The 24,036-nt window shown below is 37.4% G+C and overlaps 1 protein-coding gene across 4 annotated transcripts in view; it reads right to left on the bottom strand.

The window, feature by feature from the left end:
- The window catches only part of LOC120530997 (E3 ubiquitin-protein ligase HECW2-like), a 368,650-nt gene that overhangs the window by 130,097 nt on the left and 214,517 nt on the right, over positions 1-24,036 (bottom strand). For all 4 annotated transcript variants that reach the window (XM_039755889.1, XM_039755891.1, XM_039755890.1 and 1 more), the window contains 4 exons: positions 20,859-21,028; positions 20,244-20,386; positions 8,762-8,862; positions 7,612-8,534 (listed from right to left, as the gene is read on the bottom strand). In XM_039755889.1, coding sequence (XP_039611823.1) covers positions 7,612-8,534; positions 8,762-8,862; positions 20,244-20,386; positions 20,859-21,028 — 1,337 coding nt within the window. The remainder of the gene's footprint in view (positions 1-7,611; positions 8,535-8,761; positions 8,863-20,243; positions 20,387-20,858; positions 21,029-24,036) is intronic.

The raw sequence follows: 24,036 nt of genomic DNA, 5'->3' as shown, positions 1-24,036 counted from the left end.
GGTGAAGCTTCTGTTCCTTTATTGGGACTGTGTAGGACATTGTATTAAAAGCAATTAATCCCCCCATCATTTGATGTAACAAATACATGACACTACAAGCTAAACAGTTAAAACTCACATCTGAGGCTGATTGTGCTCTCAAACTGCACAAATCTGTTTCTTAAGTAACTTGTGAAAGGATAAAACTGACAATAACAAACTCCTGTGTGTGTCTGTGTGTTGGCTTTTCTCTTTTTTAAATTGATAAGCACGTTTTCCCCAATCACACTTGATGCATTAGTATTAGCAGGGTGAACGAAAGCCAGAGGTAACAGCACTGGTATCAGGAAAGTCGCCACCTGATGGCCAGATGACGTTGGGCATAAATCTCAGGATGGTGCGCCTCTAGAAGCCTCTCAGGTTTGTGGTGTTCCCTCCCGTGAGCTTCATTCCACATGGCTGATTCTGGCTATTATTTTCTTCAGCATTGTAATTAAAGTTGGTCTGTATATCTGACCGCTTTTTTCACCCACAATCACATTGGCCATCATAGCAGAGCACAATGGACAAGGATTCTGATTGACATGATGATTTCCTGATGGCACCTAAACTAGTGTTATCCGATTAGAAGCGTGCATACAAGTTTTTAAATTTGCACGACTGCATTCATGCTCAGTATTTCTTGTCGGAACTTTGTCATGTGTGATAGAGATGTTCAAAGTGCTTCACGTTGCACAATATTCATTAATCTCTTTGTAACATTTTCTTTTTGTTTAGTTTTCGTCAAGTATGATTTTAAAAGCATTCATCTTAGTTTTCATCATTAAAGGTGCATCTTTATTTAGTTTTTGCTCCATTTTCATCACAGAAAAAATGTTGCTGACAAGTATTTTTCGTCTTAGTTTTTATCAACAAAATTAAAACTGCTGAACAGGTGTGTCTACAATAATGAAAAAAAGATATTTTTATGGACAGTAATATTTTTCTTAAAAATTCACACTTCAGTGTTCTTCAGTTTTGATTGAATTAGATTTTAAAGACGGTGGATAAAATGTAAGACTATTAGAACAGCAAGAAGGATCTGTAGGTTTAGTGCATGAACTCTAATTAGAGCTGTAATTGCATTGATAGAGGCTTTTCTATTAATAATTTTCTAATTTCATCATTAAAAAGGTATAATCTTCAGTAAGGCCATTAGTTTCCTGTCATTAAAAAAAAAAAAAAATCTGTTCCTGGCAGCAAGCACAAATTAATTTCTTTAAAAATGTGGGTGCCTTAGAGTTTCGTTTTTCATGGCAGCACATGACTGAAGGGTAAAGGTCATGCTAAATCAGCACTATAGCTCCTGCTGGTATAACACTGAGAGTGTTTACATGTGCTTTAAATACTGTCATTCACAGAGGCCCAGTTCCCTAAATGCCATGTAAGCTCTTATTCCAGTTAGAGAAGCTGAGTGTTTAGTTTCTGAGAAACTGGATTAACACACATAGATTTCTTCACGAGTAACTCGATTATTTGGTCAATTAAGGATTTTGTTTTCTGCACATGGCTGTTGCATTCTGTTTGCTTTGTGCACCCCTCCAGTAGGCATGGCTAGAAAATGGTGGAAGTATTCACAAAGATAAATATCCTGAAGCATTCACTCCTGAATGTTCAAGTGATGACATTATTAATTTTCCTGGTTGAAATAATATTTGAATAGTTCAGACATTGCTAAATGTGTGTGGATGAGCTGAACATACAGCGTTCTCGGAAGCCATGTTGAGGTAACACGTGAAAAGTAACACACGTTAGGTAGTCTGATTTAATCCTCCATCCACATACATGCCACTAGAAACTTAGAACTGAAGCACTCCATAGCTGCCTGACCTACTGTATATGAAACTCGGTAGGGCCAACTAGAGATTGAGATTACATTTGTCACTGAGATGGTTGCCAGTTTCTTGGACTCTTCCTATACTCCTAAACAGATGATAACTGAAGACTTTGAATCTGTATGCCTTCTTGAGTGTTCTTTTTGAGGCAGTGTGGTGTAGTGTAGTGATTAAGGCTTTGGAATTCAAACCCCGCTACTGACACTGAGTGACCATGAGCAAGTCACTTGACCTGCCTGTAATCCAACTGGAAAACCAAAAGTAATGTAACCAATTGAATCTATACTAATAAAAGGCAAAGCCCTCACTGACTCACTCACTCCCTGACTGACTCACTCACTGACTTCCCGTGTAGGTAGAAGGCTGAAATTTGGCAGGCTCATTCCTTACCCCAGCCCCACCCGGAGGTGCAATTAAGACCAGCTGGTCAGGCACCTGGAGCACTTCCGGGTGGGCTATAAAGTGGGCCAACCTCCCTTCATTCTTGGCCAGAATCGGGAGGAAGAGGACGAGGTTGCCTGGGAGGAGTGGTAGTGCCAGAAAGAGTTGTTGTGTGGGATTTATAGTGCTTTGGGACTGTGTATTGCTTGTGGGTCACGGGGAAGGCGTGCGCCCACGGGTGAAGGAAAAATAAAAGCCTGTGTGTTTTATACACATGCCTCTGCATAGTCTGTGCCGGGTCGGGCGCTATATAGCGCCTTTTACACTTTACAATGTTTGACAAACATGGAATATAACTTGAACACAACACGTCCTCCAAATACGAACCTGATTGAAAGAAATAATGATAATCAAATCCTTGATGACAGCAACACTCATAACAGTCACAAAACTATTACATTAACAATCAGGTTACGCTGTTTTTAAAATGTTTCCTTTTCTTAGCACAAGCACAGCTGAGAAGCTTCGATGCATGTACTCCATAACGTGTTAAAAAATAATGCATTTAATCACACTTTGCACTCCAAGCAAAGGGTAACTTTTGTCAATGCATGATTTCCTGGTACATCGATAACATTGATGCACACATCAGAGCTACAAAAATGTAAGAGTCGGAAGAAAGCGAGTTGCTAGCACTGATCGGAGGCAAATTTCATTTCAAAAGACTACCCGACGGAAGCCTTGATAAAAGCGTGGTGTTGTGCAAACTGTGCAAAAATGAGTTTGCATACCACGGAGGCACTTCAACCTTAAGGTTCCATCTAAATGCAAAACACGTTACAGCGAGCACAGAAATTGTATGCTGTTAGCACTAGCGGTATGCGTTCGAGTACCAATAAAAGGTGTCGGCAGCCCAAACCTCATGAAATGACTAGCTTCAGGACCAAAATTAGTAAGTCAACATCGGTCAAACGTACAAATTCTCTCGCAAAATAAATTGCTTTGGACTGTAGACCACTAACAGTGGTGGCAGATAGGGGGTTAGAAAATGTGCTACAGTTAGTGTATTTCAAGTAAAATTCAACAGCTTTATGACATTGAAAAGCAAGCAAAATTAGCTGCATTACAGAAAGCGGACTTTGTGGCTCTTACTGGGGATCATTGGACTTCCGTGACCGTTAGTAATTCTAATTACATCTAATTACAAAATGTTCAATGATCACACTGTTTCAGCCTAATGTACAAAATAATTTTGGCTAAGGTTACTCAGAGTTTAAAGATTAAGTCGGTCAAATTACCTTTTATGTTTCTGCCTTATTTTTTTAAGAAGAAAAACTGCACTTTATGTTGAAATTTTTGTTATTATTATTTAAAGACAAAGTCTGCCCAATTTTAACCAAGGATGATATTTTTCTTTCTGTTTTGAATTGAAATGCAGTTTAAATGCATTTTTTTTTCAGAAATTAAAAGAGCTTGAGTTTACAATATTCATGTCCATGTCTATTATTTGATTCTGCCGCCCACTAAAACCCTTTTAAATTAAAAAAAAACATTTGCGATTTGGGGCAAATTTTCATATGTGATTACATTCGATTAATGAAGATTAATTAATTACACAGCCTCTAATTAATTAGATTAATTTTTTTAATCGAGTCCCACCTAATATATATATATATATATATATATATATATATATATATATATATATATGTAGATATGTATATGCATATATATGTATATATGTGTGTGTGTGTGTAATATATATATATATATATATATATATATATATATATATATATATATATATATATATATGCCAGCAACACTCACGACAATGACAACACAATTACAATGTCAATCATGTTACGTTATTATTAAGATGTTTCCTTTACTTTTTCATTACTTCTTTAACACACTACACTTCTCCGCTGCGAAGCGCGGGTATTTTGCTAGTCATAAATATATTGTAAGTTGCCTTGGATAAAGTCGTCAGCCAAATAAGTAATTGTAAATTGTAAATATAGATAAGTGTTGTGGGCCTAATAAAGGTATTATAGTCTACAGATTAAGGGGTGGGGCTGTCCCTTTCCACACAATTTGGAACCAGGAGCCATTTTCACACACACAAAATATACCAGAAACATACTAGTATATTATATCCCGGAGGACTAGACACAGCCATTTCCCAAGTCAAGACCTAGCATGGTTTTTCTAGGAATCTACTGCCTAGGCTTCTAACTGAACAAAGCTGTACCTAACATTAATTCATGTGAACCAATCAAGACTATTTTGATAGTTTCCACAAACTAGGTTGGACATAAAGTTAGCCATTCTAAAAACATAATGTGATTAAATAACATTATAATATTGCTGGTTTACTGGTTGTTTATATTGTGATACTGCAACCAGCCCACCGCAGGCTTCAGGGATTCTAGTGTTAAAATTCCTTGACATACGCCAAGAAGCCCGTAGCTCCTTATCACTGCGCCAATAGCCCGCTTTTGTTTTGTAAATGTGTGGATTAGTAGAACACAGCCTGCTACACCCCCCACCTCACATCAGTCAGACGAAGGCATCACCCTGCTGCAATCCTATCAAACCTGTTATCTTGAGGTTGCTAAACGATAGCTTTTCCACTGAGCCATCTGCACAGATCTGAGACAAAACAGCGTTACCACTGTGACAACTGGTTGAAAATGAAACGTGCAAACACACATGGATGCGCATGTCTTTCACTTTGTACCGACTAATAGTTGGGCTTCAGCAACACGTCAATTGGGCAATTTCTTTTTTATTAGTTTTATTCTTGAATAAAAGCATGCTTGTTTTGTTACACCTTCTGAATATTTGGGCTTCAGTCTTCACACATCTTACATTTCATGTCAACATCATGTCATTATTACGATAGCATATTAAAACATTTTATGTTGTTATTACTATAACATATTGTTATGGTGTATAAAATCTGTACATTTTGGTTTCCATTATATTTTGTTCAAGACAAGACAACAGATGAAATTAACAAATTAAAGCAGGTTTTCTTCCCTTACACCTTACTTTTATAACACTTGTTCATAGCTTCGTGCTAATTTGGTTTTATAGCCTGGGAAAGGATGCTGAGCTGATACCTCAGGCTATTGATTACTTTATGGATGGACATCTGGAACAACAATTTGCTTTATAGCCTGGGACAGGAAGAACTACTGATACCTCAGAGTACATCAAAGGTTTTGTTGTGTGGGAAAACGGACATTGAATTAATTCATCAATCATTTGGACAGCCAGCCAATCAGGTGCATGTGTTGTGAAACCAAGGCTTGACATTTCATAATAAATATGCCTTGGTTTGGAAAGAAGAAGAGAGAAGCAAAGGGAGAAGAAGAGAGAAGCAAAGAAGAAGAAGAGAGAAGAAGAGGAACGGACGAAGACGGCCCTGGTCGTCAGAAAGGCATCATGAACGTCGATTGCTAAATCAAACGCCTCCCTGGGACATTCATCCTTGTCATCTGTAATTTTTTCTTAAGCTTTTTCTAAAGACTATATATATTCAGACTTTCCTATCACTACCTATTTTCTAGTATTCTTTGTTCTTGTGGTATTATTATTATTCTTGTAATAAATACCATGCTGCTTTTAACTTTCAATGCTTTGTCTTAATGTCTAGAGTGATTGAAGTAATAAGTTAGATTTCTTTGTGGCACCTGGTGACAGCCGGATTTTTGCCATTATTTCTGTGCTGCGAGGTTTATATGGCTGAGAGTGAAGAGCGCTATACTCAACAGAAGGAACAAATATGAGAAAGAAGGTATTCTTGGCTGATGAATGGCCTATAGTCAAGAGTGCTGAGTCTTTGTACAGTATGTTTAAATGTATTCTTGTAGACCAAAAGTAATATTTAGGTCTGAGATATCACAAAAACATCGTATTGTTGTTCGTGCCGAAAATAAGTAAGTCTCTTGAAGTGCTGAATGACAGGCTGTTATTCCTATAGCACTTGTGTGGTTTAAAGTGCTAAGGGTTAATCAACGTGTGTGTGTCATTCATGGAGCACTGTTGTGGTTAGGGTCTGTGTGTGTGTTTATCTGTGTGTGTGTTCATCTAAGTGCAACAGTAGACCAACCCGATAACAAACTTGACGAGAACACTTACCTTTGAGGAAACAGGTAAAAGGGCAAGTGGAGGGAAATACCACGATAATACACATATGAAAACATTTTTTGTTTTAGCTGTGTGTTCAGCATTTCTTGCCTCACATTTCCTCTGTCATTCAGTATTTACACAGATCGTTGTAGACACGGAGCACACATGAAATGTATGTATTTCAAATCACGGTGTTTCATTACCTATATAATTCCTTTCAAACACATCACCAGATAAACACTTCAACACACACTTCAGCTGTGAGAATTACAGCAGGGTGATGCCTTCATCTGACTAAATGGGGGGCGGGGGGAGGAGTAGCGGGCTGCGTTCTACTAATTTACATATATGCAAAACAAAAACAGGCTATTAGCACAGTGATAAGCAGCTACAAGCTTATTGGCATATGTCAGGAAAAATTTAAGGAGGTCAGGGACAACAAAAAAAATTGTAAGCTTCAGGGATTCTAGTGTTTAGTTAATTGTTACCATTGTAAGTGGCCCTTATGATGTGCTTGTTATGATCTCAAGTGATCAAACAGAAGCAGATAAGAAAGACAGCAATTGAAGACAAAAGTCAAAAAGGGAGCAGGCAAAGTCAGTCACAAGAACTGGCGGGAGTCTAAAACCAAGGGAACAGGCCGAAAAAGAATTCACTAGTCAGAGGCACCAAACCAGAATCAAAGAAAAAGAATGTTGTAAACATCCCAACAATACATCTGTTTGATTAGCCCTGAACAACAACCAAATAATGTAAACATTTTTAAGAGAATCTAATACATAGGTGTCCTTGTTACCAAGTCACAATCTTATAAAGAGAACACATAATGACGTCATTCATACAAAGCTGTTAAACATGTGGTTGGCAACAGGTGTCACTTTTAAAAACAACTTGAATGCAGACATAAAAAACAAGCAAGAAAATGGTGGCATTATGTCACCATCATAATAATAAAAACAAAGTGAATAAAAAAAATCAAGCTCCTGCCATTCAGCTACTGTTGGCAATATTGATTCCAACTCCTCACAACACTTACCATGGGAAAGAAGTTACAGAAAATGAGTAGAGAACAGAACATGCATTGATGATTGATAGCATTCATGCAGCAAAATACTTTAAACTGAGATCTGCAGCTGCAAGTCTTAAACAGAAGTACAAACTGTAATCTTAAATATTTGTAGCCAAGTGGTGCAAAAAAAGGATACAAGCATTCAACATATACTGTTTGTACACAGACCTGTGAAGAGGATGCTGGGTAGCGCATACTCTCAAAAGATGAGCAGCCTGTGGAAGTTTGTCTTGTGGTCTCATTCCCTGAGCTCGGTGCTCCATCAGTTGTCTCACTTTCCTGTTCCTGACTGGAGCTTTGTTCAAAATCAGCCATTGCATTTCCACTTTCTTCCTCTTCTTCATCCCCAAGTAAGTGTGTGGATGGCAAACTATGAAGAAGTCGATGAAGACCCCTGAGATCATTGTTTTCCTCCTTTAAATCACTCAGCTCCACATGCTGTGATGAGGCACCTTCCACCTCATTTACCATAGATGCACCATTTCCCTTTGGCTCCCTACTGCCACTTACTGATCGTGCACCTTCATGTAGCATCACAAGTCCTCTGTCTAAATCTCTTAAGGTATTACTATGTGATGATCCTTCATCTAGTTGATGTGGCTCTTCTTCTTCATCAGAGTCAATGTGCAGCATTGCATTCAGTCTTGTATCTGTTGGGAAGCTACTCCTTAGTTTCGGAGAAGCACCACCTATAGACAGCTCACTCATCAAATCCGCACTGGTGCCAGAACCTGATTTGGTTCCAACTCTTTCAATTGCATCTAGGTAGTCATTCAGGGATTCCTGACGCAAAGCTTGAGAACAGCGAGAAGGAGAATCTACCTCACTTCCATGTTGGACTTGTTGGACTTCTTCTTCCATTCCACCTACTGTTGCAGTTTCAGTTGAGGACAGCTGATGACCTGCAAAACTTGCATCTCTTAAAGAGTCCCCATGAAGTGAACCCTCAGACCCAGCTGGGGAAAGTCCCCTTGCAGCCCCAGCACTATAGTTAGGAGCACCAAGTAGATCCTCATCATCAGATGGGCTCTCAGGGTCTCCATTTATAGCGGTTGCACTGAGGAGTGTCCCTACTGCATCTGGGGAAACATCTAGTGGAAAAAATATGGGAAGTTAATACTAAGTGGCATAAAATTAGAAAGAATACTGCATGAATACTCTGAAGTCTATACTACTTAGGATAAGTCAAAAGATAAACCTGCAACATAGCAAAAAAAAAACTACTTCACATTTTACACCTCATTACCAAAAGTTAATTTATTTTTATTTGGTAGTAATTATTTCTATGACACTTTATGTAATACTTTTAATATTTTACCTTCATGCAAGGAAGAGGTTACTTCCACCTTAAACTGAAGCTGACCACTCACATGATCTGTTGGGAGCCGTCGACACAGAGTGAAACTCAGGGTCTGTTCTCTACAATAAAGAACAAAGCAGTCAGGTTTACAAAAAAACAATGTGAGCATTTGAGCAAAAACTTACAGGGTACCTTTATGCAGCAATAAATTAAAACATAATGCCTTTTCTTGGTAAATGTTTATTGATTTTTAGTTCTTGCATATTCTGAATAAAATGTTTTACTACGTTGCTGACCATAATGTATGTAGATGGAATGAGGTAACTTGCCTCAAAATAAGTGATTTGCTGCTGAAAGCATTATCTATAAACCACACTGATTAATAACCTATATTGTTGCATCATCGCACAAGCACCCTCAGTGTGATTTCATTTTCCTTGCACATGCTGGGGATATAGCAATTTGCTGCATTTTAACCTCTCTGCTTATTTTGCATGTGGTAATACATTGAAAATGTTCTGCTTTAACATTACAAACAAAATTAGTTTGCAGTATCACACTTTACTTTAAAATGATTGCAAATGAAGCTATATTCAGCATGCCTAATTTTCACTAAAGAGCAACATGTCTCAATATAGGTCTATACTATGTATAATACTGCATTTTAGTTTCCCAATGCAAATTTGCATGATCATTTAATCAATAAGATTGATCCATTTAAACTATGTTAATCGATCAATATTTCAAAAATTAATCACTGATTAAATTAAAATCTCGAATAGTTACTAATACTGAGCAAACTATTGATGTATTGTATTTTCAAAATACAGCAGTAGAAAAAGGACACCCTTAAGAATTTCACAAGCAAATATCATTTTATTACTTAGTTTTTAGTAAGATCCTCATGTGGAAATTCATAAAATACCATATATTCTCAACTAAAAGGGAGGGATCAGGCATATTAAAAATTGAGTTCAATAAAAATCAAATGTTAAAAAATGTGCTGAACCGAAGTATATTATCAGGATTATAACGATTGGATGAAGCCAATTAATAAAATTGTGTATTTGTTACATGTCATCGAGTCTGGTATCTTTTATAATTCTCAAGCACCTAACAGCATTAAGTTGTATCTACCTACATCTATTATGTTACATGCAAGGTTTGTTCCCTGGCTTATGTTTGCTTTCTGTTAAATTATTTTATATGTTTTATATAATTTTGCTAATATTGTTATGTTTATTTCAGTGATATTTTCATAACGAAAATGAGAACTAGAACTAAAAATATTGTTTTTCGTTTTACAAGAACGAGAACTGAAATTAAGGCAAACAGAGAAACAAACTAAATCAAAATAAAAATTAATGATATGTGAACGAACGGAGAACAAAAATTGAGTAAAAACAAAAAAAGCAGCAATAGCATTTTTGTTCAATCTGGTTCAGTCATGCAGAGGGGCTGTTTGTAGGTCGCCCTGAGCATTTAGTTACATTGCGCTGGTCAGTATGAGGTGATCTTGTAATTTGGGCTTACTATAGTCACGTGGAACAACTTCCGTAAAAAAAACATTTTATTGAGCACATTAGGTTTGTTGGGTTGAAGCAGTAAGCAAGTGTGGTTGACGATGGCGAGTTTTGTAAAGATGTTTGCGGGTAGAAAGCTAGAAAGTAACATGTGAAAATACTTTAATTACAGCGCAGCTGATAATAAAAGCAAATATAGCATGCGAGAAGAAGAAAAGAGTCTCGGAGTTTCAGTGCAGGACCAGCTAGATCAGTACTTAGTGGAAGTCCAGCACTTCTCTGGCACCATGACTGCACTTCAGGAACGTGGGGTCAGGGGCCATCATGAAAAGTAAAAAAAAAACTAATAATGATAACATAAAATAAATTTGTCCAATTGTCTGTGCTATAAATTTGTTTTCTGTATGATTCCAATAATTTGCATTATTTTTATAGTCAAAATTGCAGAATTTCAGCATTTTCTGATCAAATACTGGGGAGAAACGCGAAGTGTGGCAGCGACAAGTCGAGCTGAGCCTCAGTCTGCGCTATCACTCATACACTGGGTTGATACATGCAACTGCCGTGTGCCTGTTGCTGTCTCTATGAATGTCACCAAAATAATGTTTGCAGACACGTTTATTATACACCCTGACTTTCCACAGTCTGGCTAATAACTTTAATGATTGTGTGTGACATATCTAGTCTTGCTGATTGGACAGAAAACCGCAGTGAAAAGGCACAAAGTGAGGCAGTTAGTTATGTGCCGGCCTGAAGGGGACAGATGTGAGCCCAACAGGTGCTTGTTGCTGCTCTTCTTCTACGCAGCGGCTCTGGACACCAATAAGTTAGCGATATCAGAAAGTCAAGTGCACTGCAATGGTCCATTTATTTTTATTTTTTGTTACGACTGACTGCCAAAATGGAAGATTAAGACTTTTAAAACTAAAGGAAAATAACAAGGACTTTTACAAGAAAGCGTCAGAGATTTTTGTGGAGAAGGACAGGCGTATGGACTTCATTTACAAATTACCATAAATGGTTTTCAAAAAAATGGGATAACACTAAGAAAAAATAATTCAACATTTAAAAAATAAATTTTGACTTTAAATAAAATATTCTTCTGTTTTTCTTGTTATCCTGTTGTTGAACAGTCTTTATTAAAATTGATTAAAGCTTCAGAATTAAAATTTTTAAAACATCTAAAAATTTCAATTAAGGTCAAAATTGAAATCCATTTTTTTGTACACCACTCTATACTTTCATTTGTACTGAATGAGTATGAATTATGGAATTGCAAAGGCAAATTTAGAACACATGGAGGGTGCAGAGCAAATGCACTCTCTCCACTCTCTCGCGCTGCTATAAATGTAACGTTCTTTCCTAGCCAACTATGTACCTTACCTATGTATGTGTAAAGAATGCTGATGAGATATGAAACATAACCAGTGGTCATTGTGCTGCCAATTGAATAGTGAATAAGCTACTCATTTAGGTCCATATATTTGTAAACCTGACTCACCAGCCATGCACTTCACCACACATCACTGCTTCACTACTGGCAGCAGAAATCGTCAATATAAATTCTGGCTGAGGACCTTGTCTATGCACATGCATCACAGGCGTTCGTCGAGCCAATATTTTCACTGTGTGACTATCTGTGTGACGGACGTCATTGCAACATGAACAAAACTCTCGAAATGCGTGCTTGTTTAAAATTTAACAGCAAGGTGCTTGCATAGACTGGTTTCTTGGGTTGAAACATTTGATGTTGCCGACTATACTCATTAGGCCACTTAATCTGTTTGATCATTGATAGTCAAGCTGTGTTTAACGACAGTATGAACTGTGAGTGTATTTTGTTGACTGAAACATAATTTGGATTGAAATATGTGTTGGCCAGCATTTGTGGTCTTGCAACAGAAAAAAAATTAAATTGTACTAATATTATGTAAAAAGGCCAGAACTAAATAAAATAAAAAAAACTAAAATTTTAAACACAGAACTAAATAAAAATTGTTGACTCCCCCCGAAAACTAGAACAAAATAAAGATTAAAATTAATATTATAAAATAAAAATTAAAACTACAATTAATACCAGAAATGAAATATCACTGGTTTATTATTTATAATGTATATTGTGTATTTAAGATTCTTAAATGTATTTCATGTGTTTTGTGGGTGGAACCCTAAAAGGCAGGGCCACCATGATGTAACTGCTGCTTTGACGACACTTTGATTTAATATTCTGGTGGAAAAGAAACAAGTGAGTAATGTTCTCATTTACTGCTTTGTGGATTCGTTTGCATTGTTTTGTTCTCTGAATATTTGGTTTCCAGATTGGTCTTGTTCACATTGATTGTATTTTTAGGCATGCTGTGATATATATTACTTTATATTAATTCCCTGTTTTTGCCATTTATTTCTGCTGCTTTTACTTATACAAACAAATCTGTCATTTATAAAGATTCTTCATTGCCATTATCGTTTAAGCCAGATGTTTTACTGTTAATCTCCTCCCATGGAGGGTTTTTGAGTATTGTTCAATATTTAAAGCATTTATGAAATTTGAAACCCAGTGCTCCATTTTAGACATGTGCAGGCCAAAGCTTGCCTGTATAAGTTTGAAGTTTGGCTGCCTGGGATAAGGCATATATTTGGAGACATATTCAGTGATGTTGTGGAATGGCTTGTTTGGTTATGAAGCCTTGAGTTGCTGATTCACAACACTTCATCTCTTCCATTTGTCTGTTCTTACTGTCCCTTATAAACAAATCAGAGAAAGTTCCAAAATAGAAGAAAATAAAGTATCTGGAGCATTCTTTACTTTTAACAGGTTGATGTGATTAAAATACTGCAGCATCTTTCACCTTGTGCCAGATGCTACTGGAACAGATTCCAGCTATCATAACCTTGGGATATGCAGTTTAAAAATAGAAGAATAGCCCTGGCTTCCAAAATCATGCCCGAGAGAAATGCTAGGGCATCAACTGCCAAATGTTTTATTCAACACAATAAAAGCAGTCTTGAATAACTAAACAGACTAGCAATTCATTTTTTGTTTATCAGTGACTGCAACCATTCTACAGTAAGATGCACTCGAAAGAGGCCCAGAATATTCTGTAATAACTCTTGCTAGGATGAGGCAATCTGAACGAAACAACGTGCAATGTGCTCAACAGTATATGGAGCTTCGAACAAGCCAGGATACCCCTGCGTTGGAGCGATGAGGTAGGCGCTGGACTTCTGGGTGCATACCACCCGTACCACTTCACTCAGTCACTTAACTCCTCATCATGGATGGTGGTGTACAGTATTGAGCAGTGTGTCTTCATGGTGCAAAACTATTGAGTCACCAATTTGTTTAAGTGATGTCAGAGTCAACTAGATGATCATGAGTTAATGGAAGGTTACTTCTAGCAAGATGGAGCAACGTGTCACATATCGGCAAGGGGCACGGCAGAAATTGAGGCCTTCTTCGGCAACAGGGTAATTTCAAAGGGGCTTTGGACACCACGTTCGCAGGATCTTTCACCACCAGACTTCTTCCTTTCGGTTATGCTCAAAGGAAAAGTCTATCGGAACAAGCCTCGCACTGTGGAAGATTTAAAGGAAAACAAGAAATTGCTGCTATTTTCCCCAAGACTCTTGCCGATACCTTCAGGAACATGGGGTGCTGCCTCTAAATATCTGTCTGGCAGAAAACAGAAACCACTTCAAGCATTGCATGTAGTGCAATCGATTATACAGGATGTCCTCAAGTTACAACGTTTCGACATACAACGTTTGAAGTTTACAACGCTCACTTCCGGTAAAAACTTTAAAAAATTGAGACATGAGAAGGAATAAAGGTATGGATTTTTTTTACACTCATTTTTTCTGTTACTACAGTACAGTATATTTATGCCCTTTTCCTTTTTCTGGAGCTTAGTTGTGTTTTTATGTTCTAGATTATGATTTTGCAAATGTGTTAAGATAGGTAAGTGACTTAGGCTAGGGTGTGTTTCGACTTACACCAAAATTTCATATTACATCACTGTTGTAGGAATGGAACTGTGTTGTAACCCGAGGAAACCCCTGTACATACGTCAAGGTACTGTATATAGCATATTTTTTTGGTTGAGATTGCTTCATCCTAATGGAGTTACAACAGAATATTTGGGGCCTCTTTCGAGTGAATCTCACTGTATATGATCAGGTTTTCTTACTCTAGGAAGAAAGCTTTTTTTTGTTTTTAAACAAAAATTAATATGGTTAAAATCTTCACTACCATTCTGAGTTAGGTTTCACATTAAATTATGACAGATCATAATAAATTTGAAGTAGGCAGACATTCTACTTGAAGTTTAGGTCTATTAAAATCAAAGAGGTGTGTAAAGCACTAGTTCTTCTAAAACAATGCTTTCTTGCGTCAAAGTTTAAATGCTACTGTTACGTAATGGGCTGAAACTATGTGTGTTGCATGTTTCATTGTTGTATTGTCAGCTTAGAATAATTATGTGTTTTATGTTACTTCATTTGGTTTTATATATGATGTTATAAATATGTTCTGTTTCTTTAAATGTTCTCATGGTTTTGGTGGTAGTGCCCAAAGAGATAAAGCCATCTTGACATCACCATGTCTGAGCCCTCTCTCTGGTTATTTAGGACAAAGCCAAAGGAACGCTCAGACATGGCACACTTAAGTCTAATTGAATTGTGAGTATTGCTCATTGTTTCTGGACTTGCAGGCTTTTCTTGATATTTTTCTGTTTTGTCTTTGGTTTATTATATCTGGATCACATACTCACAACTCCTGTAGCTTCTTTGTGAGTCTTTGTTGCATTTTTTGCTTTTTCAAGATATAGTTTGTTTATGTTATAAAGACTTCTTGCTTAGTTGGTCTCTTCAACCAAGGTTTTTATGGTTCCTTTCTTTAAGAGGTACTTTTGATATCTGGAGACATTTCAGTTATTTTTAAGGCTCAAATACTTTTTGGGGTTGAAAGGCCTAAGACAGGCAGGTGAAGCTGGTATTAAGCTCTTTGGGGTGAAGCCTTTTCCAGACAGGCAAAAGAACCCAGGCCCAGTCAATGAAGCCTTTTGGAGGCCTCACATCCACTTTTCGTTTTGCTTCTGATTTCAATTCATGACACCTACTCTTACTCAATACAAGAGGGAGGAGTGGATACCAGAAGAGTTGTAAGCACCTAGAAACAACAGATGCCACGTAATTTAGAAGAGGTACCTGGAATTATAGAAGCTTTAGTGGAGTTACCTCAAAATCTGCAGTACTTAATGTCTTCCAGTATGTGGAGTAAACCTCAGTTCAGTCATCTATTCATCACATGTTCAGAATTTAACCAAACTGTCATTACAGCATGAGGGTTATGGATTTCTTTAACAGATTTTATTGATAAAATGAAGCAGTTTGTAACATATTCACATGTATTGTTCTGTAGCATCGGATTTCCACATTTTCACTTTAAACTTTCGGATTTGAGCTTTTTAAGGCATTATTTGCTGCCAATATGACAATAAAACTGTCAGCACAAGGCTACTTTTACTTCAGTCACAAAGCCTGTGTTCTTATATTAAATTACCAAACAGCAGGATAAAGTGTTTCACCCTCCTATTATGTTTAAAGATTGAACAGAAAGAGAGAAACTGTGTATATAATACTAAATTCTAATGCTTATTTAATATGATTCATAAGAAAGTGCTGTTGTGGGCTGGCGCCCTGCCCGGGGTTTGTTTCCTGCCTTGCGCCCTGTTTTGGCTGGGATTGGCTCCAGCAGACCCCTGTGACCCTGTAGTTAGGATATAGCGGGTTGGATAATGGATGGATGGATGAATAAGAAAGTGCCCCAGACCAATGCAATTGACTTCAGGTATAAAACGATTTGTTTTGCCTAGTTTAGACAATGCAGTTAAAGGGATGTCCTTAAGCAGTAAACCAAATCCTGAAATAAAATATTTTACTAACAAAAAGCACTCTCCAAAATGTGAATTTAGAAAGTACATAAAAGTAATTTAATTTCCTTCAATTAATGATGCAGTGAAGGCCATTCAGAATCGTAGGTTACAAATGCAGATAAAATGGTCATTATCAGCTTGACATAATACATTCTGTTTTTTGTACCATTTATTCAATAACCTTGATTAAAATAGCAAATCAAATTAATTTCCATATAAAAGTCTTTTACAAATAGGCTTCTATACTTTTATAGTCATTCGTGTCACGTGTGCCAAAAATTATTACTTTTACTATTTTACTATTTATATTTGCATGTATGAATGTGAATTGTGAATTTCCCCTTGGGATGAATAAAGTATCTATCTATCTGTCTATCTATCTATCTGAATTTGATGTGAAAGATTTTTGCAGATAGAGAGATACTTTATTTGTTCCCAAGGGAAAATTAAAAATAGACTCACATACATTACAGTGGCCTGTGAAATTGTAAAAGAAAGCTAATCATGGATCTTGTTTTTAATAATTATTGTAACAGCTTACAGCTTTAAATAGATTATTTTTATTGGACTGACATTCTGAGTCCAACCAGTTATTGCTATAGTGGAGTGGTTTCCTTTTAACAGCACTAAGTTGCACCAACAGTACCAAGTGACAATATGAAGTACTGGGTGCAAATAACAAGATAAATCCCAGTTGTGCAGCCAATTTACTGTTGGTGGCTCATGTACATACAGCCACACAAAGGGGATGGACTTAAAACCACGCTCAAGCTCATGAAATGTAATCTGTCCTTCTGTATACAACATACACTGCATCTGGAAAGTATTCAACAGCACATCACTTTTTCCACATTTTGTTATGTTACAGCCTTGTTTCAAAATGGATTAAATTCATTTTTTTCCTCAGAATTCTACACACAACACCCCATAATGACAACGTGAAAAAAATTTACTTGAGATTTTTGCAAAGTTATTAAAAATAAAAAAACTGAGAAAGCACATGTACATAAGTATTCACAGCCTTTGGCATGAAGCTCCAAATTGAGCTCAGGTGCATCCTGTTTCCCCTGATCATCCTTGAGATGTTTCTGCAGCTTAATTGGAGTCCACCTGTGGTAAATTCAGTTGATTGGACATGATTTGGAAAGGCACACGCCTGTCTATATAAGGTCCCACAGTTGACAGATCATGTCAGAGCACAAACCAAGAATGAAATCCAAAGAATTGTCTCTAGATCTCCGAGACAGGATTGTCTCGAGGCACAAATCTGGGGAAGGTTACAGAAAAAGTCCCAATGAGCACAGTGGCCTGCATCATCCGTAAGTGGAAGAAGTTTGAAACCACCAGGACTCTTCCTAGAGCTGGCCGGCCATCTAAACTGAGCGATCAGGGGAGAAGGGCCTTAGTCAGGGAGGTGACCAAGAACCCGATCAGAGCTCCAGAGGTTCTCTGTGAAGAGAGAAGAACCTTCCACAAGGACAACCATCTCTGCAGCAATCCACCAATCAGGCCTGTATGGTAGAGTGGCCAGATGGAAGCCACTTCTTAGTAAAAGGCACATGGACTCTCAGACCATGAGAAACAAAATTCTCTGGTCTGATGAGACAAAGATTGAACTCATTGGTGTGAATGCCAGGCGTCACATTTGGAGGAAACCAGGCACCGCTCACCACCAGGCCAATACCATCCCTACAGTGAAGCATGGTGGTGGCAGCATCATGCTGTGGGGGTGTTTTTCAGCGGCAGGAACTGGGAGACTAATCAGGATAAAGGGAAAGATGACTGCAGCAATGTACAGAGACATCCTGGATGAAAACCTGCTCCAGAGCGCTCTTGATCTCAGACTGGGGCGACGGTTCATCTTTCAGCAGGACAACAACCCTAAGCACACAGCCAAGATATCAAAGGAGTGGCTTCAGGACAACTCTGTGAATGTCCTTGAGTGGCCCAGACTTGAATCCGATTGAACATCTCTGGAGAGATCTTAAAATGGCTGTGCACCGACGCTTCCCATCCAACCTGATGGAGCTTGAGAGGTGCTGCAAAGAGGAATGGGCGAAACTGGCCAAGGACAGGTGTGCCAAGCTTGTGGCATCATATTCAAAAAGACTTGAGGCTGTAAGTGCTGCCAAAGGTGCATCGACAAAGTATTCAGCAAAGGCTGTGAATACTTATGTACATGTGATTTCTCAGTTTTTTTTATTTTTCATAAATTTGCAAAAATCTCAAGTAAACTTTTTTCACTTTGTCATTATGGGGTGTTGTGTGTAGAATTCTGAGGAAAAAAATGAATTTAATCCATTTTGGAATAAGGCTGTAACATAACAAAATGTGGAAAAGTGATGCGCTGTGAATACTTTCCGGATGCACTGTATGCACAGATTTATGAAATTACCTAAAAACAAAGTAAGTTTTAGACAGTCTATGGCTAATACAACAGGTGCCATCTAATTAGGCATTTATCAGGAGTCTCCTTTTTGATTAAAATGAATGAAAAACAAACAAAACCAACTATGACAGCTACTGTAGGGCCAGTAGCACAGGAGAGGCTGGTAATTAACAAATTAATTAAATTAAATTAAATAAATTGTTCTCTTAGTACATCATCCTTCACTGGTTATTGAAAAATATAGTTATAGGTTAATTTATGCTGATAAATTTAAAAGAAGATAAGAATTGACGGTCTAAAAACACGGGTGAATGTTTTTGTAGGGTAGAAATTGTGTTTCACCTGCTGAGTGTTTATTAAGCTTGTGCGAGTAACATAAGCAGGAATTGCGTAGAGGTAGGACAAAGCCAGAAGAAACTAAAACTGAAGAAGGACAGTGTAGGTAGAAGAGGCTAAGGGTGAAACATAAAGGTTACTTAGTGTTTTGGTACTGGAGGAATGTATAAACCAAATTTAAGAGTTAGTATTGTTTGTTCTCTTATTTCATTTGTAAGGTGTCCTTCAGTAACTGTGGAATAAAACAAACAAATTAGAAGGAAGAGAAATATTCTGTACCAGTTTTTGAAAAAACATGGATCCCAACATTTTAAATTTTTTTACTGAAATGATCTGTAATACTAATGCCATGTTTCAGCTACGTAAACTATGTAGCAATTCCAACAAGAAGCATAATAAATGAGGTTCTGGACAGGAACAGTTGTGCTGTTAAGGCATTCAGAGGCACCAGATATGGTCATGTTGTTGGAGAAACGTGAGGAGTGGCAAAAGTTAGTGTTCATGGTGAAAAGCATCTCTTAATTGTGACAAAAGTTGTAGACAACAAATATGGATAGGTTAGGAGGTGAAGCACAAGATCATGGGTTGGTATAGAAAAAGCTCCTACTGAAACGTCACTCTGTAAATCCAAAAAATATTTGAACTGCCGGGGGAAGAGACAAGGCGTAAGTGTTATATGGCAGAGTTGTGATGTGGGTTTGATTCCTTTCATAGGGTGCATTTTGTAAAATCTGATTGTTTTCATTTTCCGCTCTATTAAAAGTGGAAATCCTTAGTGTTTCACAGAGGAAGTTACTAAAGAAGCAACAGACTGACAAATTCTGAAACAGTGAAAGAGCGGGATTGGAATGGCAGTAACTGTAGAGAGGATACTATGTGAATCAGTAGGTTTAGGTTAAAACGTGTTTTTAAGAAAATCAACTTTCAAGTTTATGTTGGTAAAATGCAGAGGGAAAAAGATCAGCTGATCAATTCACAGGTTGATCAGTGTGAGCATTTAAGGATCTTCAGGTTCATTAAATGTATGTCTGATATGAAGACCAAGGTGTACTGTAACAACTTCTGGGAATAGTTAGCATGTTTTATGCAGTAACTAAAAGGTATCCAGGATTGTACAGTAGTTTGTGGATTTTGGAGAAAAAAGAGACAGCAATAAGGTGGTTAGCAACAGAACACAATCATTTATTGTTAATGAGAAGAGCATTAGCAGATATAATCTCCATTTATATCCAGCGTAAAGTTAGGCATGCAACGTTGAGTCTGTGAAATAATGATATTTATTATGGGCATGTGTTAATGAATTAGGCAACTATAATTACCCAACTGAATGCCTCTCCAAAAGTCTCTGCACGGGAATGACCAGCTTTCCCAGGAAGCGCTTGATAATTGGCCGACTCTTGGCAAATTTATCTTTTACTTCAATCTCTAGCACATCTGTGAGCAAGGCCACAAATGAATACTTCTGGAGGCAGAAAACAGAGAAATACATTTCATTTTATACAATACAGGAACAAAAATATAAGTCTTTACACATATCTATATTGCAATTTCAGTACAGAAATGATCCCCTGGTAATTTGTTCCAAATGACCCTTATGATAAGGTCTCATTGAGAAATGATTCCCATTCAAAGTTATTCACTCTCTAAAAACAAAAGGACCCCTACAACACTAAACAATAGTGAACACATAACACTGTAACACACTGCACTGGGTGTTTCCATTGGAACATTTATCACACCATTTTACTGAGTGATAGTTAGCGGACTTTCTACCACATCCTTGCTCTTAATAATTGACGCACTATAATTAAGAATGCTGTAATTTATACATTTTAAATGGTTACAAATAAGTGCATATTATTTACAAAATAAGACAGAGAGGTAGGTGCAACAGCATTTGGGTTGGGGTTATTTCAGTAGTCAAGTGTGGGTACCTCTCCATGCCAGACAGGATTAGTGGTGTTGGTGATGATTGTCGTCCTTCTTTCTTGGCCATGATGAGCAAATGTTGGAAAGGTGTTTTTCTTTCCTGGCTGGATGGACATCTTTAGATAGGGATCAGGATTAAAAAACATACCCTTTTTCAAGCCCACAGATCGAATATCTGAAAACAATAAAATAATTTTTTCACAAAAATAAAAAGGCTTGTTAAAGTACATAACCCTACAGAATTTGTGCTTTATAAAATACTGCTGGTATTATCTTAATTCCACCCATTGATCCATGAATCCATTTCCTGTACTTTCTTAATCCGGGCTTCCAAGAAATCACAGCCTATCCCAGCAGCAATTGACAATTGTTAGATTAATCGGACTGGCACACTGTACAGGACTGGATCTTGTCTGGTGTCTGTCCGGTGTTGTCCTCTCTTGTAAAAGGCTTACGTTATGAAATCTGTACAAAAAATGCCTTTTTTAAAATAATGCTAATTAACCCTACTTAGTGCTGCTGCTTTGCAGTAAAGAGTCTGTGGAAGATTGTGGGTTCACTTCCTGGTTCCTCCCTGTGTGGATAGCACTTTGAGTACTGAGAAAAGCCCTATATAAATGTAATGAATTATTATTATTATTACTTTATATATGTAGAGCTATTCAATAAATAATCCAAGACAATCTATATCAGTTGCAGTTACTCTCAAATTCCACCTAATGTTTTTACAATAGTATGTCTCACGTTTTTATCACAATCAGAATTCTCCCAACATGACTACTGATTATAAAAGCTATTTAAATGCTTCTGTATGGATAATGAAAGAAGCACTTTGGTCTGCCATCACTATATTCCTGTGTACTTGTTGCAATGATAAAGAATTTATGTCTTACTAAACAATAAGTTGCATGTCAGCCCAAAACCAGAGGAGTGCCAGCACAAACAGAGAAAGGAATCGTGGGGAGCTGGCATAGAGAATATGAAGAGTCAGCAACAGGTTGTAAGGCCTGAAACTTTTCTGGCAGAAAAAATTAGTGTTTCCTTTATGTGTTTGCATGGCACTTCCCCTGCAAAAAAGTTGATTAAAGACTAACTGCCGGCAGGTCTTTGCTCCACTTCATAATGGAGTTTGAAAGATTTATAGCAATGTTACACAAAGCAGGGCTCTGTGGGTTGCATAGACATTCCTCTTTTACTTGTTTGAATGTTCAATTCACGCATTTTCAAGCAGAAATTGTCAAAAGAAAATTATTTTCAGAAAGAAATGGCCCACCATTATAGATCGTAAATCATCAAACGTGATCCATGTACTTGGCTACTGCTGCTACACAACCATCCTAAATTAAGCCAGAAGCAAAAGCAAAATCACTATGTACTGCGTTCAAGCCATTAACAATGACTGAGGTTAAGATTGCGGAGTATCCAGACCAAACAGGAGTAGGGGAGTGCAATACTGGCAAAAATGATACCTTGATATTTTCTGGGACTTCGACGATAATGGTAATTAGACGATATTTTGCATTCTTTAAATACATGTTTGTAAAAGTCTTATTGATCTAGCTTGGTCTTATTAATAGGTTATTAATTGTACCTTACTAAAGAGATCAATAGAAACAACAGTTAAGGAAAAGGGGTTTTATTTATTTACTTAAAACTGAAGTAAAATAACACAAAAATATTAAAATCACCAATCAAAGTATTACTGAGATCAAACTGTGCAATTATGAGTAAACCACTTCAAAGTGGCCTACAGGATTTACACAAAAAAGTGCCCTAAGACCAACAAAACTATTATAATGAGAACAGTTTAAACAGACACCCTTAATGTAAACAAGATAAGAATCCAAAGGGAATAAAATACTAATCATAACTGAACTACAGGACATTAACATTACAGTCTGGATAAAGATAAACTGCTTTGCTGTAAGGTGAATTGTACGGCATACAAGCAAGAAGAAATATCTAACATACTATACTATAGTGTAAAACTCCAAAGATCTGTCAAATACTGCACAAGAATAAATTTGCATTTGTAAACAAGTTATGATCTATATTGCACAAAGATACAAAAAAACAAACCCATAACATTTTTAAACAAATGACTAACTTTAACTTCTGTCCAATATTGGACAAAGATATCAGACTACTGAGAAAACTTCAAGTTGCGTGACAGAAACACCAGTCTGTTTAGAGCATCTGGCTTCAGAGCACCATCGTCACATGTTACAACATTTCCTCCAGTGCTGTAAGCCATCTCAGAAGGGCTGCTTGAGGCAGGGATGCACAGGAACCTTTTTTTTTTTTTTTAAGTTTCCCTAATTTGGGGAAATGTACTTCTTGTATTTTCCATCACTCTAATGAATTTACATCACTGTCCACCTCAGGTTTCATCAAGTAGCTCTTGATCTCATTTTCAATAGCAGAGTGCAGAGACTCGCCTTCTCTGAATTCATTTTAATTTCTCTTGAAAGTATAACTCCTCTGGTCAAGGGTAACTTAAATGTTTGACCACTGGCACAGGGCTGGCTATGAAGATTGTGTCTGTTCTGAAGAGTCTGGCAACTGTGGTGAAAGTGGTTCCATGTTCCTTGACTTTGCAAAAGGTCAGGAGCTGCGGATCGCTGGATCCTGGTCCCAGCACCCAGAGCCACATCATTGGACCTGGCACTCCCATAATGATGGTGCGGTGAAGGAGATCGATCACATCCTCGTGGGCAGACGCAGGAGATTCTTACAAAACTGTATGGTCTACAGAAGTGCCCAATTTATGAATCCTGACCACAGACTTGTTGTTGCTACTCAGAAGATACAGCTTAGGTCCAGTAGGCTACCACCTACTAGGAAAATGTGGCTGGACCTCCAAGACTCCAAGATCAGGCTGTTTTTAACGAGTTTGCACATAGTTTGTATAAGGAACTTACAGACTTGGGTGCGACTGCTGATCCTAAAGTGACGTGGGAGACCTTCTGTGACAAGACCGTGAAGGTTGATGAGGGTTGTGTTTATGTTACCAGTGTTCCCAGAAGGTATTTCATCTAGCAGGGCACCCTAGATATCACTGAGAGCAGTAGCAGTGCACAGCTTGATGGCAACTCCAGTCTGTACCAGCAACTGAAAAGGATGAGAGCGAGGGCTCTGAGAGTAAATAAGGAGGTGTTTGTTAGAGGAATCTGTAAGCAAATG

Source organism: Polypterus senegalus, chromosome 6 (assembly GCF_016835505.1).
Source record: "Polypterus senegalus isolate Bchr_013 chromosome 6, ASM1683550v1, whole genome shotgun sequence".
Taxonomy (NCBI): domain Eukaryota; kingdom Metazoa; phylum Chordata; class Cladistia; order Polypteriformes; family Polypteridae; genus Polypterus; species Polypterus senegalus.
This window is presented reverse-complemented; position numbering and strand designations above follow the sequence as displayed.